The sequence below is a fragment of the Hyaena hyaena genome, unplaced genomic scaffold, assembly GCF_003009895.1.
Source record: "Hyaena hyaena isolate Hyena2069 unplaced genomic scaffold, ASM300989v1 scaffold_178, whole genome shotgun sequence".
Lineage (NCBI taxonomy): Eukaryota > Metazoa > Chordata > Mammalia > Carnivora > Hyaenidae > Hyaena > Hyaena hyaena.
Window position 1 is genome coordinate 2,606,219 of NW_024080807.1, and position 20,500 is coordinate 2,626,718.

Here is a 20,500-nt window from a genome sequence, read left to right on the forward strand (position 1 = left end):
TAGTTGTTGATTAGTGACGCTGGTAGTGGTTTAACGCTGTGCTATGGGGAATTACAGACTCTGTGTTCTCTCCATGCATTTTTATCATGTTGCCTGAAGCTCAGAAAGATAAAGACCAGTTGAGACTATTGAGAAATTTAGCCATTTCTAGTGTGGTAGCCATTCTAGTGTCTTTAGGAGAGGAAAGGTGAAAGCATAGTGAAGGAGAAAGTGAAAACAATGGTGTGCCCTTCTTGCTTCACAGTGCATATTTCATATTACTTCACAGGTAACACAGGGTTGTATTAACCCTGGCTCAGTAGAAGAGCTCATTCTTACCACCAGCTTCCCAGCATTTATCTTATCAGCCAGGAAGCTATTCTAGCAGGGATCCAAATCAACAGCATTTCTCTATTATGCCATTCTCAGGGTTCACACTGATGTGTCCACCCCACCTATGGGGAAGCTGGACTCTTGAGGCTTTTACTCATGTCCTTGGTCAGATCAGTGGCTTTAACATGCGTACTTCAGCATATCCAGTCAGTAAATACTAACGAGTGACTATGTCCAAATGTCGAGAGTACCATATATAGAGAGTACTTCAAGAACCATATAATCATATAGGGTGTGTGTGTGTGTGTGTGTGTGTGTGTGTGTGAGAGAGAGAGAGAGAGAGAGAGAGAGAGAGAGAGAGAGAGAGGGGAGGGACTTGTCAGGAATATAAATAACTTCAGTGGAACAGGGTGAGTAGTAGACTAGAGAGCCAGACCTCATTTTGGGAGCAGGTGCCTGGTGAAATTACCATACACTGCAGTGCTGGTCCAACTTCAGTAATTCAGCCTTTCTACAGAATGTCCAAATGAGATTGAAGTTAATAACTAGTTCTTCCCTGTCAGAAATGAAGGCTTTTGCTTTAAAAAAAAAAAAAAAAAAGTTTATTTAGTTTTGAGAGAGTGCAAGCGGGGGAAGGGCAGCGAGGGGGACAGAGGATCTGAACCAGGCTCTGCTCTGACAGCAGTGAACCTGATGTGGGGCTTGAACTCATGAAACATGAGATCATGAACTGAGCCAAAGTCGGATGCTCAACTGACTGAGCCACCCAGGAGCTCCAAGGCTTTTGCTTTGGCTCCACTGCTAGGCTGTAAGGGACACCTGAATGGCTCAGTCTGTTGAGTGACTCTTGATTTCAGCTCAGGTCATGATCTCATGAGTTTCGAGGTCAGGCATCCTGCTGAGTGTGGAGCCTGCTTGGGATTCTCTCTCCACTCCTCTCCTGCTTGCACATGCAATCTCTCTCTCTCTAAATAATAAAATATTTTTTAAAATACTATAAAATGCTAGGCTATGCGTATGTCTTGGCATTACACATTTAACTAAAATGTCTGCAAGAACAGCCTCAAAGCCCTGTTAGAGGGGGACGGGTACAGAGAGAAAAGGTAAGCGAGTAGCCAGTACTCTGCTACATAGCTGACCCTAAGGGCATTAGTTACTGGGACCAACTATTACCTCTGTAAGAGTAAGTCACTTCTGCACCAATCCTTTGTTATGAGCCCAGGATTCATTATTATGAGGTTCCAGTGCCAAGTTGAGAAATACTAATAAAAGCTTAACTTTCCCTTGAAAGGATAAGACTAGCTCACTACAGAGAGAATGTGTAGAGCACTTGTGTGATTAAAATATGGATCCATGGTATTTCTTTTGTCAACTGAAAATGAGTATGAGGGTTGAAAGACTTAATAGTGTTCAGAATACGTAGCTCTAATACTATGCTCAGCTGCTAGTAATTTGTGCTCCCAGTTTCCATTAATGATGCAGCAATGCTCACACCAACCAAACATAAATCTGCTTGATATTAGAACTTTTAACTGCACCCAAATATTCCTTCTGACAGATGCCATGAGCAACATGCCTTAGTAAAAAGACTGTCATGATTGACCTGAAGTCAGGAGACCTGGGTTCAAATGTGAGCCCCATTGATTCTATCTCTCATAAACTGCTTAATCCCTCTGACTAATCTATTTTCTCATTTGTCAAATAGAACCAAAGAAATGAGGATATTTGAGAGTATACAAATGAAATAGCACAGAGCAGCATATAATTGGCATTTAATACGTGCATTCTTTTTCAATCGAGGATCTAAGAATTTGGGCCCATTAGTTTTTTGTGAGTTCATTATTTCATTCTCCAGTTTATGACCATCAGCCAATACAGTGCCTGGGACAAATGAGTGCATGCCAAAAGTATTTGCTGAATGAATAAACTGGTTAGGGGCCAAGGAACACATCCTCCTTAGAACAATAAACAAATGAACTGACATTTATGCCATGAGTGGTTCTAGGGCCAATCTCGTGACCCTCACATTAATCCAGGAAATGGAGAATTACGAGGAATTCCACACCTATCAGAAGGTGTTTAGGAATTTCTCTCCTTTATTAATACATTTAAAGTTTACCGTATCAATTAATGGGACAGGTAGGTGGTTTTGATGTTGACCAATGCACGTTTATATCTGAAATCTATCAGACTACAGCAAGTTCACTGGCTGGCGTGAAACAGAACTATGAAAGGAAGTAAGCCATGTCCTTGCCAAGTGACCCCAGGGTGCATCAGATCGTTTCTAGGACTTCCTGCCGTGGGTGGAGCTCATGTGTACTCCTAGAGAACGCAGCATCTCATCTGGTAGGATTGGCTCAGCAAAAATGCTGAAATAGAAGTCAGCTGAAGGACAGTGCCAAAGTCTCTCCAGGATTCCAAAATCCAAGCCAGGGAATGTGATGAGTATAGGTATGGACATGTGAAGTCTGGAAGATGTTCCATTGTAAGGACTTTTCTGTCACTCCAGAAGGTCATGAGCCTTTTTAAAGATAAACAGATAAGCAGGTAAACCTAGAGAGGGGTTGCCATGTTAAAGACAGGAGCTTTGCATCTGAAGTTGACTGCAGAGAGATGAGAAGGTAACTACTTGCAAGTAGCTTAGCCTTTTGTTCTCCATGAAGTGACTCAGGACTTGTTTCATCCCTGAAAGAGCAAACTACAACCACACTTTGGGTTCCCACCTGCATTTGCAATCTTCTATTCTTGTACCCGGAGTGCTGGCTTGATTGCTAATTTTTAAAAATATTTATTTATTTTTGGGAGAGTGCAGGTGGGGGAGGGACAGACACAGGGGGATAGAGCATCCAAAGGGGACTCTGTGCTGACAGGCTGAGAGCAGCGAGCCTAACGTAGGGCTTGATGTCACGAACCATGAGATCATGACCTGAGCTGAAGTCTGATGCTCAACTGACTGAGCCACCCAGGTGCCCCAGTTGATTGCTATTTTTTGGTAACATTGCTATTTTCTGGTAACCGGTTTGGAAATTTGTTTTTTTTTGGTAACATGTCTTTGGGGGTTGAGACAGTGGTAAGCATACAGTAAAGAAATATATAAATTAATGACTGAATAAATGATCTATATCAGTATAATTTATTAAGAATTTGAAATACCAGGGGTGCCTGGGCGGCTTAGTCAGTTAAGCGTCCGACTTTCGCTTAGGTCATGATCTCACGGTTCGTGGGTTTGAGCCCCACGTCAGACTCTGTGCTGACTGCCAGTTCAGAGCCTGGAGCCTGTTTCAGAGTCTGTGACTCCCTCTCTCTCTGACCCTCCCCTGCTCACGCTGTCTCTCTCTCTCTCTCTCTCTCCTAGAAATAAATACAATATTAAAAAAAAAAAAGAATTTGAAATACCAGACACATCGTTAAAGAACCAAATTTGTGACCTTTTGATGAAATTAAAGCATGGGTTCTACTTGATTACTCTATTTTTATATTTGATTCAAACATCTCTGAAATTAGGATGCAACTTATAAATAACATTATTAGCAGTATTATTAACCAATGGTTTGCAAACTAATGAATGGTGAGTATAAAAAGGGGTAGGTTTCTTAGATATGATAACCTACCTTATATATGTATCTCACCTTCATAATGCATATGCTGCTTTATATAAGGATAGGATAATGGGGAAAGCATGGCTTTTAGATCAGAGGAATTTTATTGTGAATCCTGGCTCTGCCTTTTTTTTTTAAATTTGATCAAAGAGCTTGCCCTGACATTAATGTTTGGGTTGCAGTGTTCTCATTTGGATGATTGGAATAAAGCCTTCATATTAAAGTTCTACAATAAAGATATTCAATGAACACGTTTAGTTGAATGCCTTTCCTTCTCCACCCCCCCCCCCCCTTCTGTCAGCCTATTTGTACCTTGGAATAGCTCTATCAGGTAGGGATATGTAATTTCCATTTTACAGGTTTAGAAACAGAGGCTTAGCAGCATGAGTTCAGAGTTAAGAGAAAGACCTTCCTGGAGCCTTTGATTTTCCATTATTCTTCTAGCTCTATTAAGGCTTCTCTCAGGTAGCGATTGACATAAGGTGAGAGCTTCGCTACTTTTTTGTTGATAAATTTCTGTAGGCAGCACATGTAACAGTTTTACACAACAGGTTAATAACAATGTCACACGCTACATCCTTTTTGGAAAGGAATTTACCTCTTGCCCTTATCCTGTAAACAAGGATGGGTCTCTATTTACAGAAGAGGAAAAGGAAGAGGGAAAAGGATATTATATCACCTGGCCTAGCATTTTTGGGAGCAGATGTTTTCCTCGTCTCATTGTTCACAGAAAATTGGTTCAAGATGGTATAATGCAAATGTTCAAAAATACTGTGATTCATAATTCATCGTATTCTTTTGTTTGGATACAGCAAAATGATGCAGATGGACTGAAATTAAGGATCAGTCCTAAAACCTCAGGGCCTGGTGCAAAACCAAAAGCAAGTTATCATTTCTGTCCTGTGATAGACCAACCGACAGTGGATATTAGACCTCCAGGCCTAATCCAGGGCAGAATCACAGAGGAGCTGTGGAGGTTGCTTTTATATTTTCTTCGTTTTGCCCGAAATTTTTCATGTATGGGATTTTTTTTCTTCACCTCAGCATTTCTTTTTCCTATGTGGCAATCTCATTTTTAATTAGGTTGCGAGTGGATCAATTAACAAGCAAATAGACTCATTTCAGTAATAAAGTATCAAACTCCAATGAAGAGGGTACAATTGGGTGTCTGTTGATTGAAACCACAGTCAGGTTTTTGCATGAGCCTGCTCTGCTTCCAGACTGTGTGGGGCTGCCTGGCTGGTTGGGCAATGGCCTGACACGTCTCAAAGCTTAGGGTCCCTGTATGGAAGACCAGGGATCGAGAGAAACAGAAGTTAGCCGGTGTTTGAAACTTGATAGGTGCTCCATAAATTCACCTTTCTCATCTTCCTCCTTCCCTTCCTTTTCATCCCGTCATCCTGATTAAACATATGTATTGTCCGAAACAGTTTTGAGCTTACTGGATCTAAGTGGACTCCCAGGGTGGGAGGGAGTTCAGTATCCCTGAGAAATGAGTCAATGGTGCACTCATCAGTGAGACAGGCACAAGAAGAGCCTCCTGGGGCTGGTACTTCTCTTGGGGAGGGCTGACTGGGGATCCCAAACTGTTTTTCTTAACCTGCCCTCTCCCCATGCTTCGTGACCGAATAGTGCTTGAGGCCTTCCCACCGTGGGAACACATCAGTGTCTGTCCTTGGGTTGTTTTTAACTGTGTGTTAGACCTCCTCATTCATCTGGGTTAGAGGTGGCAGGGTGACTTTGAACTGCTCCATCTTCTGTTCCCGCCTCCACACATCTACCAGGCCCTTAAAGATGCTACTGTCCAGCGTCTGCATGCACGGCCTGCCGCTGCATGAGTTCCGAGTGTAGACGAAGGTCACCCAGGGCTGCCACCGCTGTGACTTTACAGGAATATTACAGCAACCCCTCACAGATACGGTCTAAACATAGATCTTCCTTCTCCCGCTTTCCCTGCCATCCCTGCTATTTAGAGCCACCACAGTGTTCTTTCTCCCCGTAGAGTTGATTAGGCTCCCACCTTGCTCAGTAGTCGGATTATTCCTTGCTGTTTGTGGAATACAGACTTACTACTTACAGTCCATAAACATCTGGCACGGGTTTATGTGTTTTTAGGTTGTTTCTCCCTATCCTGTCTCCCCTTCCCTATTTTGCACTCTGCATAGCACTTGGGCTGTGCATGTGCCTTGACTTGGTGGAAGCGATCGGCTGGCATTTGTGCCTCACCTGCTTTGGGTTGTCCTCCTCGTGGAAAGTCCCCGTCTCCCCGCCCTAATTCAAGACCTAATGGGTTGTTATCACCTGATGTGTATTTGCTAGCATTTTCTCTAATTGTGAAATAATAAATGTTTAATGCACAAAGCTTGAGGGAAAAAAATCACACACGCACGTTACTTTAGCTGCACCCTCATACTTGAAATCTTAATAGATCTTGGAATTCTCTACTTCCTTTTAACTGTTCCAGTTGTTCCCTTAGCATTTGTGTGTGTGTGTTTACATTTGCATTTATTATATAATGCTTCATATTATAAATACATACCTATTTGTTCATCCTAACTAAAAATAACCTCCTGGGGTTGGGTTGGACTGACTCACCTGTAACTCCCTCAGGTTATCTGTTTGAAGTGAGCCAGTGGCCATGCAATATAGCCCCGCGTGTGACTTCAGCAGTGAAATCACGGGCTGTTGGAGAGAATTTTGCTGTTTCAGAGGCAGGCCCCTCCTGCCTTTGGGACATTCGAGGAATCTCCAAAGGGCTCACTTTGTGCCTGTAGGTCACATCAAGGTGGCAGAATGTTTGCTCTGGATGAAAATCCTTGAAAGGATTTTTGTTATGTTTGGTGACTCTATATCCCTCTAACATATCAATGTTCGTAATGCATGCAATTCTGAAAATGCGGTCTTTCTCGAAAGAAATCCATTCCTGGGGGCTCTGCCCACTTCTCTTCGTTTTCCTTCAGTGATTTATTCATGTGTTCGCCACAGCTTTATTTCGATGATCTTTGCAGGCAAGACAGGTACTACTTTTCACAGGGGCAGACTCACAGTAAGGAAAATTCTGGTGTCTGTCTCATTTTCATGACCAAAAAAATGTGGATCTACCGCCTGGATTTGAATCTTCAATGATTTCTAGTGACATACATTTCCAGAACATCAGAGTGTGATTTAAGACCAAGACTTGGAAAGTTCTATTCACCTTCTGGCAACATTTTTAAAAACCTAATTTCGTATAAGAGGAAGAGGCAATGTAATCAAATGTGTATGCAGAAATTCTGGAAGAATCCTCTACCTTTGTCACACTGAGGTGCTTCTCTTCCTGCTCTTCTCTCTTGTGCCATTTTGTGATAAAAAGCCATTCTTTATGGAGATTTCTAGTCTACAGTGTTTGCTGGGATTTGATGTGGAAGAGTGATGACTGTGAGAACTTTTATTACGCTCATGGTAACTTATCTTTACCTACGGAATGTGACATCTGCTATGAAACATATAATATTGGGAAAGGAAAATATGTATCTTGCAGAGTTTTAAAGAAAAATACAAAAATGAAATATAGTTAGTAGGGAGACTGGTTGATGGAAAATAATATATTTTCTTACCCTAAGTAGTGAAATTAAAATTTTTTCACTATTTGAATTGTAGAGAATCTTATGGGGTTGTTTTTTGGAGCAGAGTGGGAGATCAGACAGAAAATTTGAAGACATTCTTACAGTAGACACTTTGAGCCAGTGACTGTGTGCTGAGACAGCCTCTGAACTTGAGCAATGTGAACCGCCAGGAAGTATTCTGGTGCCAGGATATAGTGATTTCCTCAAATCGTGGAGTCCTGGCTCTGTTACCATCTGCCTGACTAGCTTTTGCATAACCTTTCTTTCCTTAGAACAGCTGCTTCTATAAGAGAAGTCCTCTGGACAAGATACAGATGACCTTTAGACAATGTCAGCCTTATAGTATTGAGTTTTAAAATTTCGGGAGATCACGGTCCTCATGACTATAGTTCTGTTCTTTGAGCGACTGTAACAAGCCAGCTAGCCAAATTATTAAATGGAATGAAGACAAATGAACTCCTGGAAGCAAGAAGAAAATATTTCAGGAGCACAGTTTGAGGCTAGGATATTATGTAAGGAGATGTTTCTCAATTACAGTGAGGTATGGGGCATTGGGGTGAAAATCCTTTACAGTAATGGTTCTCCATTTTTTTCTGGACACATATTGAAAATCTGTTGAAACGTACAGACTCTAGTTAAGAATAAATCAGTATAAACAATTATACCCAGAGGCACTGTAGTGGCTCAGTCAGTTAAGCATCCGACTCTTGATTTCAGCTCAGGTCATGATCTCATGGTTCGTGAGTTTGAGCTCCGTCGTGGGGTTCTGCTTTATCAGAGTAGAGCCTGCTTAGGATTTTCTCTCTCTCCCTCTCTTTCTGTCCCCACCCTGTTCGTTCGTTCATTCATTCATTCATTCATTCGTTCATTCTCTCTCTCTCTCTCTCTCTCTCAAAATAAATGTTAAAAAAAAAACCACAATTCTACTCAAAATTTTCAGTATAATTTACATATTTCACTGGCAATTTCTTCTTCCATAGACAGATTTCCAATAAGAGTAAATTGTAACTAGACTAAAATTTCTCAGAGACTGAACACTTTATTTTCATGATTCTTTATTGTAAAACAAATGAAGTTAATAGAGCTTTGGGAAATAAAAATATTGCCACCATGTCAAATAGTCTGATTGATCTGAAAAATGTTAAAATCTGTGTCTCAAATTGAGAAATATGGTACCCATTTTTTAAAACCAGGAACTGTGACTTATTTGAAAAAATATGAATGATTATTTCCAAAAAAAATCCAAAAATGAAGCTGCACATGGTCAAACAATAAAGTAAATTCTTCCCAAGACTACTTTAATAAAAGACTGTTTTTCCCCAAAGCAATGCTCATATTTTCTTTTATGTATAATTATGCATTTTTATTTCATTTTGAAATTCCTGAAAATAACCAATTCCCAGAGGTATGTGGTAGCAGCAGCAGAGAATTTTAGAATTCATATAACTTCCTAGACACAGGCCTATGTTAAGGTAGGCCTATCTGGAATCTTCTGAGACCCTCAGTTGAAGTCATGTTAGGAAGTCCAGGACTGTTACTCTCCTATTATCTGAGTAGAAGCAAACTTGAAAAACGATCCTCCCGAGATTTTGCATGCAGCGCAGGTGAGGAGTTGTACACTTTCTCTACCCTAGCATTCAATTACGGCATTCAAAAATGTGTCTGATATTTGAATTTTCCAAGCTCTGTTAGCATGATGGCTGCATGTCTGAAATAAGTCAGCTTATTCATCTTTACAAATGAAAAGAGTTACGGGTGCCTGGGTGGCTCAGTCAGTTAAGTGTCCCACGTTGGCTCGGGTTATGATCTTGTAGTCCATGAGTTCAAGTCCTACATCAGGTTCTGTGCTGACAGCTCAGAGCCTAGAGCCTGCTTTGGATTCTGTGACTCCCTCTCTCTCTGTCCCTCCCTCACTCATATTTGGTGTCTCAAAAATAAACATTGAACATTTTTTTTTTTTAAAGTGAAAAGATTTAAGTGTGCTGGGTGGCTCAGTCGGTTAAGTGTCTGACTCTTGGTTTCAGCTTAGGTCATGATCTTAGGGCTTCATGGGTTTGAGGCCCTCATCAGGCTCTGCACTGACAGTGTAGAGTCTTCTTGGATTTCTCTCTTCCCCACCTCCTCCCCTACTTGTACATTCTGTCTCTCAAAATAAATAAACTTTTTTAAAAATGAAAAGATTTACTCATTTAACTGAGCAGGCATAATTATTATTAACTGAGCCAAATTCCCTGATTAAATGTCTCTTTGAAATTATTTTGACGGTTATTTTTTTCCTCTTAAAAATTAAAACTTCCCCAGAAAATAGAATTACACACATGTCGACATCCTCTGGAAAACTAGGCAAGCTCTGTGAAATCAAAAGCATACTAATATTTTTCTGTTATTGCTCCATTCCCCTGTCTGAAAAGTTAGTGATTAAGACCCAAATTCTCATCATGATGAAACTTGCATGCTTCTAGAGTAGCTGTTTTTACCACCATTGTGCATACTTGCAGAGAGCTGATAAATCTGATTTCTATCATGACATGTGAATCTAATTTTTTTTTTTTTTTTTTTTTAACTGTAGAAGCAAAACCCAGGGGTGTTGCTTGAGCATCCTAGGCTCTCTGTCTGTAAGTAGGGTAATGGAGCTGATTGATTGGTTTTTCCAGTAAAATTATGCTTCGTCATTCTTGAAGTCATTTCTAGCCTTCGCAATTTTCCAAGAGGCTCACAAAACAGAAATCCTTCTTTGATGACATTTCTTTGTGTAGTTTTATCAACCATTTTGCTCAAGAAAAATAGTATAACTACTCCAGGAATTACTCTAAAACATTAGAAGAACCACCTTCATTCTGGAGTGGATAACCACCATTTTTTCCCCCAGTAGATCTACAGCTGCCATTTCCTTGTTTTTCTCCAAGTCCCAAATCAAGTCAGCCCTTTCCTTAGATATTCAGCTTCATCAAGTTTTCCCCTGTCACAGTCACTTTTCTTTTATGAGGAAATAAGTATTCTTCATAATTTATTTCAGGAAGGCTTTTGTATGAAAACAAATCTGGGTATTGTACAGTTCCAGATATTTCAAATTGAGTCTTTATTCATAATCAACATACTACCTTTCCAGAACATACCTCCTCCCTCCAGAGAGTATACTTCAGTCTCCCCAACTTCATACTTTCAGTTGGAGTATTTGCAACATGGGTCTCCTTGTATTCAGCAATGAAGAGAAAACCAAAGGAAAAGTTAGGTTCCTTGCCCTTTCTTTTCTTGGCTAATTTCCACTTGTGGATGTTTTTTTTTTTTTAATTTTTTAATGTTTATTTATTTTTGAGAGACAGAGCATGAGCAGGGTAAGGGCAGAGAGAGAAGGAGTCACAGACTCTGAAGCAGGCTCCAGGCTCTGAGCTGTCAGCACAGAGCCGGACGTGAGGCTTGAACTCATGAACCATGAGATCATGACCTGAGCCAAAGTCAGCTGCTTAACTGACTGAGCCACCCAGGTGTGCCCTGACTAATGGCTAGTTTCGAAACGAGATGTATTTAGTATGAAGCTAAATGAAAGACAGAGTACCGTTGCAAGACCCCTTCCAGAGCCCTGTGTCTAACAAATTCTGTGTCAGGTCTATAAACTTAGATCTGTCTTTGGCTTATATTAAAGAAAAAATATGGTTATATGATTATAACCATAATGACCAGAGGACTTTTCTTTGATTTCCATCAGTAGAAACAATTCTAAATAAGATGGTATTAGAACCATGACCTCCTGCAGTCAGATGTGTTACTAAGCCATGCTCCCCTTGTAATTTGACGTAGAAAAGTTTCAGAGTGCCAGAAAAGAAACCATTGCGTTTGCGCCTGTCTGAGTCTCTGTAGCATTGCATTTACATCAATATTCCATTTGGTTAAACAGTTGAGATTCACTATAGTTTATTTTACCTCATTAATTATTCATGTGGATTCTTTCATAAATAAGAGAGTCTGTTCTAGGACAACTGTGACCTTGACAGTATTTAAGAGCTCAGTCTCAATGGTTTACATGTCCTGTTCCGCTGCCTCCTGGCTGTGTGACCTCACTCACGTTCCTCATCTCTAAAGTGGGCATAATTATAATATCCATCTCTCATAGTTTTTGAGACCATTAAGTAAGTCTGGGTATACCGTGTCTTGCCAAGAGTGAGCGCCCAAACATTAGCTATTATTATTGATGGGTAATAAATTCTTTAACTGTGAGAAAGATCTTTTCTCTATAGATGTTTATCATGAAGCCTAAATTCGCCTCTGGCAATAGCAGTTACAAATTATCCCGGACATGGCTAATATTTTCTCCCTGGAAAAGCAGTTTAGAATAACTTTGAGAATATAGAAGGTTTCAGAGCTGTCCGCAGAGAGGCACGAGGCTTTCCCCCCCACTTCTTGTTCTAGAGGCAGTAAAAACGAATGCAGTTGTTAAGGAAGGTAGGTTTAGGCTCTGCATAGGCAGGAATTTTCAGTAACAATTTCTCCAGTGCAGAACTCCCTTTCTTGCAAGCTCACAAGAATGATTCATACACAAGTTTGATAAAATGGCAGGTAGGGGAGATTGGCACACTCTTCTCACTAGACGGTGCTGCCAATGTAAATCCAGTCGTTATCACGTCTGTGAAACTTTAACTTCATAGTAGGTTAATTTATTCAAGTTCTTATTATATTATTGTGAATTGAATTTTACTTGGCCAATTGAAAGGTCAGTTTTCACACGACCTTATGTCCGAATACAGGCATTCAGCAGTCCTGCAGGATTTGAGTGTACACATTTCTCCTTCGTTAATTCCATTTAAAGCAGCAGAAACTGATGTGATTGATAAATGGTAGAATCAAAATTTGATAGAATCAAAAAATTTTATCAAAAATTGACAAATGTATAGACTCTATTTCAATTTTAATTCCATACTACAAAATAGGCTCCTAGGTCAAAATATAAAAACGAGTTAGTAAATCCTTTGGTATTACAAGCACTGAATATCCTATTTTTTCTTCATTAGTTTTGAACATGACTGTCAGATTGTCAGAGGCTGCAGTACTATGTCCACCCTATTTTTAACAACTTATGATTTGGGGACATAAATCATAGCTTCCTTTTTCCTCCCTGTGTCATCTAGTGTGTCCCATTTAAAGGGAATGAATGAAATGGGTGTTTAAACTGTCTTGATGTTATTAATTACTTGGTAAGATGTTTCATAACAGGAAGGTATTTGGCATGCCATCAATAGCCTGGAATATTAACATCTTCAAGGACATTGGGTTCTCAGTGTTTGCTTAAAGTGATTGTGGAAGGGAGTAAAATACTATTTTTTTTTTTTTTCATAAAATATGGCTCTAGCGGGAAGGGTGATGTGGTATAAGGGAGGACTCTAGTTAAATCACGATAGGGCTTAGGGTGTGAAATAACAGCATTTCAAGGGAGCCTGTGGGGAGTAAGATTACCTCTGTGATGGTCACAAGAAACTTCTGAAAATAATTTTTTACCTACTTGAGCTTCTATTTGAGGCAGTGTATGCCAGGGCACTGTGTGTGTGCACAGTGCTACCCCTGTCTGCCTGTGACGGGCAACATTGTCACATCAGTAACAACAGGGCTTCGTGACAGAAAAGGAGCCCAGAGGATTTCCATGTACTTGGACACTAAAACAACAGGATTTAAATTGTATTTATTAACCTATGTAAGTCAATTTGTGCCACATTTTCTGCCTCACAAAAATTTCAAAAAGCATAGTTATTGTGAACCCAACTATTATGCTGAGCTTTAGAAATAGTTATAGTTTAATCTGCATACTGTGATTTATTTGTAATTAAACAAGTGGAGAGAGGATAATTAGGCGAAGATACAACACAATCATCATTTTGGGCAACGTTTCTATCATGAATCATCTCATGAGAGTTGGCAGTGCTCATGGCCGTCAGTGGGTATGTGTGACACAGCTTGAGGATACAGCTAAGGAAGAAAGAAAAATAGACAAATGAAGGAGATAAAAAGGAGGTCCAACAAATTAAGGGCAAGGAAGGAGTGGGATGGCAAGGAAAATAGAGAAGAAAAGCATTTCTAAAAGACACGATGTGTGGTCTACCACCAATAATTTTTTTTTTTAAGTTTGTTTATTTACTTTGAAAGAGAGAGAGAGAGTGAGAAAGAGAGGAGGGAGAGAATCCCAAGCAGGCTCCACACTGTCAGTGCCTAGCCTGACATGGGGCTCGATCCTACGAACTGTGAGATGGTGACCTGAGCCGAAATCAAGAGTAGGACACTTAACCGACTGAGTCACCGAGGTGCCCCTACCACCAATAATTGCAGAAGGTAGTGATTTCTATATTTTTAAATGCATTAAAAAAAAGAGGTGATCGTGGGAAGCATTCATCATTTTTAGATTATTATATTCTTCTGTTATATTTTATATACATAAGGACATTAAAAAGACAAAACTTATATGTTCCAGTTGACTTACCTTTTGCCTCTTTTCCTGCATTGTTCATTTTGCCTGAACTGGTGCATGGGTCATCACAGGCTCACACTGGTATGTGCATTGGAATCAACTGTTTACTAAATTTTTAATCAAAAGTGATAATATTAATCGTTCTAAGGACACATGAACTTAAAGGTCTGCTATGTGGAAGTATTCAGTTAGATGTGGAAGGAAGAGAAAGGAGTGGTGGCGGGACCAGAAGCAAGGGGGTTTGGGAGGTGACGGATGAGGGAAGGCTTGTTTGGGTAAGGTAGCCAGAGAGCTTAGTGGTTCACTGAGGAGTTTGGAACTGGTTCTATTAGCTGTGGGGAGCCAAGGGAAGTTTTACAGCAAGGAGAGACACGATCAGGCATGTGCTTAGATAGGATTTTACAGTTTAGCCTTGAACAACTCCCCAGGGGATGTGTGTTTAGGGACAATGAGACCCCACCCCCACTCTTGCAGTCAGAAATCCATGCATAACTTTGACTCCTCTAAAACTTAACTCCTACCAGCCTACCGTTGACTGGGAGCCTTACCAATAACACAGTCAATGAACACACATTTTATATATTCTATGTATCAGGTATTCTAGTCTCACAATAAAGTAAGCTAGGGAAAATAAAACGAAGAAACTCATAAGGAAGAGTCAATTACAATAAAAAATAGACTAAAAAAGCCATAAGGAAGAGAAAATACATTTACTGTATTTTTTTTTTAAACCCTGGTAAGTGAACCCATGCAGTTCAAACCCGTGTTGTTCAAGGGTCAACTGTAATGTGCAAAATGATTTAGAAGAGAAGGAGCTGAAAGGGTTGTTGGAATATTGGAACTGAGACCTAAGTACAGGGCCCGAAAGGGACTCTGGCAATGGAGACAGTAGAGGAGAGCAGATAGAGCCTGTGGAGGCAGAACAATTACTTGTGGAGGGCGAGGGATGCAGATATAATCTTTCTCCTCCCCCTCTCTTTTTTAAAGTTTATTTATTTACAGAGAGAGAGACAGACAGAGAGACAGAGAGAGAGAGAAAACGAACATGAACAAGCGGGAGGGGCCCAGAGAATCCCAAACAGGTTCCGCATTATCAGCCTGGAGCCCCGTGCAGGGCTGGAACCCACGAATCATGATATCATGAACTGAGCTGAACTCTAGAGTGAGATACTTAACTGACTCAACTATCCAGGTACCCATATAATCTCTTTTTGGGGAAAGACTTCTGTAAGTGAGAGTTTACTGTAGACACAGAAGAGAGGATTTAAAAATTTAGGACACAGTAAGAGTGTTTAAATATGAATGAAGTAGTTATTTTTCAGGATCATTTTATTTTTTTAATTTTTAAATAAAATTTTTAAATGATTGTTTTTGAGAGAGAGGGAGAGAAAGAGAAATAGAGAACAAGAGTGGGGAGGGGGAGAAAGAGAGGAGAAAGACCATCCCAAGCAGGCTTCCTGCTGTCAGTGCAGATCCTGATTCGGGTCTCAAAGTCAGAACTATGACATCATGACCTGATCTGAAATCAAGAGTCAGACACTTAACCATCTGAGCCACCCAGGCGCCCCTAATGGTCACTTTAAATAATGAAAAAGTGTAAGCAGTCTGTTTATAGAGCAATGAAGTAAAAAAACTTGCCTATGAGGAATTCTAGATACATAAACTAGTAGATCATCAAGATCAAGAACACAAAGCCAACTCAATTCAGTCTAGAAATTTTTTTGGAGGGACAAAGAACAGAGAAACATCCCTGTTACTTTCTGAACTTCTGAGCTCGTTTCCTAATATACAAGATGAAGAGCAGCATGCTGGTTAAAAATAACGGAATTTAGAATTCTGTTCAAATGCAGCTTCTGGTACAGGACACATGTGTTCTCTTAGCCAAGAGAATTTACTTACCCCAACCCCTCAGCTTTACTTCTCTTACATTTTACAAATTGCAGGTGATAATGATGCCTGTCTTGTAGGGTGTGTGGGTGTGCGTGTGTGTAAGAGAGAGGCTTGAAATGCATTGAAGGGATAATACGTGACATGTGAAACAGTTTTCACAGAGAGGGCCTGGCATATGGTAGGTGCTCAACAAATGGTAAGTACTTCTTTTATTCTCAGCAGTAACATGTAAGGGAGTATTGGTAGATCTCTTTCTAGTTCTGAAGGGTGGTTTGGCAAAAGAGAGAAATTTGGCATTGGCTTTTACCTTGAAAGAAGAGGACATTCTGGGATACACAATCATTTTACAAAGACTTTTTAAACCAGATACACGAGGCAAAGCTTTTCTTGTTACCTGTACTGTACACTTTTGCTCCAGGTGCATTGGTTTTTGCTATGGTTAATTTTAATGCTGAACACGAAGGGGTTAAGAAATGTCCTTACTCGTGTTACATGAAGTAACCAAATTATCAGATGGAAACAGGAATTGGGAAGGGAAAAAAAAAAAAAAAAAAAAGCTCTGTAGTAACACGTTTTCTGACGGCTTGTACTTACATCTTGTACTTACATCGATGAGAGGAGTCCACAACCTGGCAGTTTAATCAGATCATAGTAATGCAGGGATGGGGGCAGCTCAATAGTACTCCCCCCGCCCTTCCTTAACTAAAGCCGCTCAGACTGGAATTGCCCAGGGTTGAAACAATACTCTGAGTCACGGCTCTTCTCATTGGACAGCCAGCCAGCCCTTCACTGGCGAGGCCCCGCCCCCCCGTGTGAATCACCCGCCTCGGCCTCAAGAGGAGGAGCCGGCCAATGCTAATGAACGGAGCTGCCGGGAGGAACTTCATTCCCGTTCTCCAAGTCAGGATCGGAGAAATTATGCCCCTTCTGTCACCATGAGCTGGCTCTCCAGTTCCCAGGGAGTTGTCCTAACTGCCTACCACCCCAGCGGCAAGGACCAGGCCGTGGGGGGGAACCATGGCAAGGTTGGCGAGGAAGCCCCCCCCAGGTAAGCCCCTGGCATTCGAAAGCCCTAGAGCAAAACAAAAGCCTCTTACCTGCTCCAGTCGGGGGGAAAAAAAGTGACAGGGAAGTTGGTGCGGGAGGAAAAAGAAACAGCATCGCACACGTCGAACCTAACGTCCTGCAGCCGCAGAAATGTTTGGCCCGGGTTTTGTTACTTTGCGTTTATTTCACCTAGTCCACGTCTGAAATAGCCCCGACGATTACTGCTGAAGATGGACGGGAAGGAACTTGGGGATATATATGGCTGTCAGACTTCTTGCTTAGCAGGTGCATTTGCAAATGTCGAAAGATCAAATGACTATAATTGTAACACTTCCTATGGAGGTGAGATTCTTGAATGGGCTCAGGGCACAGCCGCTGGAGCTGCTAGTTGGGAAAGTGTGCCAACTAGCAGGGAGGCTGTTCACTGTACGATCTGTTGTTGTTAGAGTCGTCCGCCACTCCGCCCCCTCCCCCCTCCCCCAAGCAAACTTCTTAGGCAAAAAGCCCAAGACACTGGCCTGTGGCAGTTTGTTTCCCAATCTTTTGTGTATGTGTGTGCGTGGGGTAGAGTTCTTATCGGGAGGTAGTACTCTGGGGCCAGAGTGAAATGTGGTTAATGTTAAATCACTTTATAGGTAGAAAGGGCAAATGTTCTATAGACCACTGAGGCACAGAGTACCTTTCTCTCTGTGTACTTTGTTCTGATTTTTCAAGGGCCTTTTTTTTTTTTTTAATCTTCTTTCCTTTAATGACCTTCTTACTTATTAGCCAAACATTTTTACCTCCCGTCATAGATATAAATTCTAAATGTTGGCTTAGAAGCTTGCAAAAAGCAAACGCTTAACCTAATAGTGTAGCATAACCTAAATCAGTGATCAGCATATTCCTCCTTGATGTTTAATGTGATAATAAAACCTTTGTTCTTATATGACTTATGCTTATGCCTTAAGCTGAAATAATGCCTTCTTTCATTTGTTTTAAAAATCCTCAAATGTGGAGGAGGGGAATAAAAATCAAAGGAATGGCTGTAGTACTCTACTCTATTCGACTCTGAGGCTGACCAGAACTTTTCCTCACATAGCAACTGTGCTATGTATTTTGTTGCATGAATTCACTTCCAGAGATAAAAGGGAATTACTACTTGTGCTTTAGATATGTTACCATATTATTTTAAGTATGTTCTGTGACAGATCATTAAGCATTTTTTTTTTTTTGTAGTTCACTAATGTATCAGTAACCTTTTAGCAGTAAGCAGCCTGTGACACCAGCCTCATGTTATCCCTAACATGTGTATCCCCAAGATACACATCATAGTCAAAACTGTCAAGAATGTGCAAACCTAGTTAGCTCTCCAGTGACTGCTTTGGGGGTGGCCTAGGGATCTGATCTGAGTCTTGGTTCTTGCTGGTGAGAGTGGAAAGAACCTTGGGGACACTGAGTCCAAACCTCTCATTTTCACGTTGAGTACGCAAACCCCAGGAATTCTGAGGGTGTTGCAAGACTGTGGTTCTAGGCCGTGGCCAGGGGTCGGCATATTCCGTTCGGGAGACTTCATTCTATATTTGTAGTTTTGCAGCCTGTTGGTGGTAGCTCGCACTTGTGTGGGTTGAGGGGAGAAGAGAGAGGACAGACGCTCCCAATCTGTGCTAAAGCAGGATCAAAAGGTGCTCACACGCCAGTTGCCAGGTTCCCCACGTGCTTCCCCTGCTGGCTGCAATATTGTTCACAGTGGTTCCAAATTTTCACCACTGAATTAGAGTCCTAGGGACAGCTCTTTTTTGTTAAGTAGGCTCCATGCCCAGTGTGGGGCTTGAACTCATGACCCTGAGATCGAGAGTCACATGCATTACTGACTGAGCAGGGTGGTTCTTTTTATTGGTTGGGAAAGATGGGAGCCCTGATTTGAGGGCTGGGAAGAAAGACAGGAAGGAGGGAGAAAGGAGTGTCCTTAATGGCTTTTATCATGAAGTATGGAATAATTTAGCTTAGTGTTACTTTGGGAGGCACCCTCTTTAGCCTAGAAGGGTTGAGATACTACAGGTGGGGTGGGAGAGGGTTGTGATGGGGTCAGGAGAGATCCCCTAAAGATGGTGGTGAGGGAGGGTGGTGAGGGCGTCTGCTTTGGTTGGGTTGGTCACCTGGTGCTTTAAGCACTGGGAAGCTGCACTCGTTGCAAGGTTGATGGTTGAGGCCTGTTTTAAAAAGCTGTCCAAATGCAAACCAAACCAAAAGAGAACTTAAAAAGAGGCAAAGTTAGACTCTGTTGTCTCCCACCGATTTAACAGTTGGTGTTGGGGAGCACTGAAGTCTAATGTCGCTTATTGCAAGATTATGTCTTTTCCAAATAATATTCACTTTGAACTGTTTAATCAAATGTCTAATAAGATGAACTTCATGTATTGCAAGATTATGTCTTTCCCAAATAATATGCACTTCGAACTATTTAATCAAATGTCCAGTAAGATAAGCTCATATGTTATTTGAAAAGCATAAAGGGCTATGTATATGATTTAGAATAGTTATAGAAAGCGTTTGATTTTTATTTTGTTTAAGTCATTTTTTACTTTTATTTTGGTGTTTGGAGAAGCCAGGGTGGTACGGAATTAATATTTTTGTAAGTAATCTGTTAGTGTAAAATTCCTTACATTCCATTATCTCTCTTTATCAGGACACATTCACTGGATGACTCATTAAGGAATTCCTCCTCCTCCTGGTTAGAGTCTCTCAAATATTTACAGAATCCTGATTTCAGTTTTTTGCCCTACTTCTTCCTTAAAACATTGGGATTTGAAGGAACATGCTAACATTAGTTGTTCTGACTGACTTATACACAAATATTTCCAAAGGAAACCACTTTTCAGGACTAGCTATATTTATGAGTATTTACTTGTTAATTTTCATGCAGGTTTCTTATAATGTTTGCTTTAGCAAAGCAGTTTTTCAAAGAATCCTGCATTTTTGTCTATTTTTACTATTCTCCCTTGACTTTTTTTTTTAAATGTTTAGTTTTGAGACAGCACAAGCAGGGGAGGGGCAGAGCGAGGGAGAGGGGGGCAGAGGATCTCAAGCAGGCTCTGTGGTATCAGCAGCAAGCCTGATGTGGGGCTCGAACTCCCCAGCTGGGATGTCATGACCTGAGCCGAAGTCAGATGCTCAACCAACGGAGGCACCTAGGAGCCCCTCCCTTGGCTTTTTAAGAAAAACTTCTCTTTGTTTTATATCAGTTTTTGTCGATATTAGGTAAATATTACTGTCAAATGAGATTTTCTTATTGGAAATTTTAACTCTAGTTGACATTTGAGGTGTGTTTATGTCTTCCTTGAATAGATGTATGGCACTCATCATGTAAGGTCTTCTTTTGTTGACTCCATTTGCAGCCCATTGGTATTGGGCAAGCGGAAGCAAGGGGCACTATGTCATGGTGACATCAACCCCGAAACCCTGGGCTCTTGGGACAACCTGCCTGGGTTCGCATCTCAACTCTCCTGCTCATTTTAGCAGTGTGGCCCTCTCTGTTTAACTTTCTACTTGTAAACTGAACTTCATGGTACTCACTTCATTGGCAGGATTAAGTGGGCAGATCCTTGTAAAGAATT

The 20,500-nt window shown here is 40.9% G+C and overlaps 1 protein-coding gene across 2 annotated transcripts in view; it reads left to right on the top strand.

The window, feature by feature from the left end:
- ARHGAP18 (Rho GTPase activating protein 18) overlaps positions 1 to 20,500 on the top strand; it is a 193,391-nt gene that overhangs the window by 50,865 nt on the left and 122,026 nt on the right. Inside the window, exon 1 of one of the 2 annotated variants that reach the window (XM_039240409.1) lies at positions 16,657 to 16,905. The exons of the other annotated variant lie outside the window; for it this stretch is intronic. Coding sequence (XP_039096340.1) covers positions 16,793 to 16,905 — 113 coding nt within the window. The 5' untranslated portion in view covers positions 16,657 to 16,792. Of the gene's footprint in view, positions 1 to 16,656; positions 16,906 to 20,500 lie in introns of those variants that run through there. 2 annotated transcript variants of the gene reach the window in all.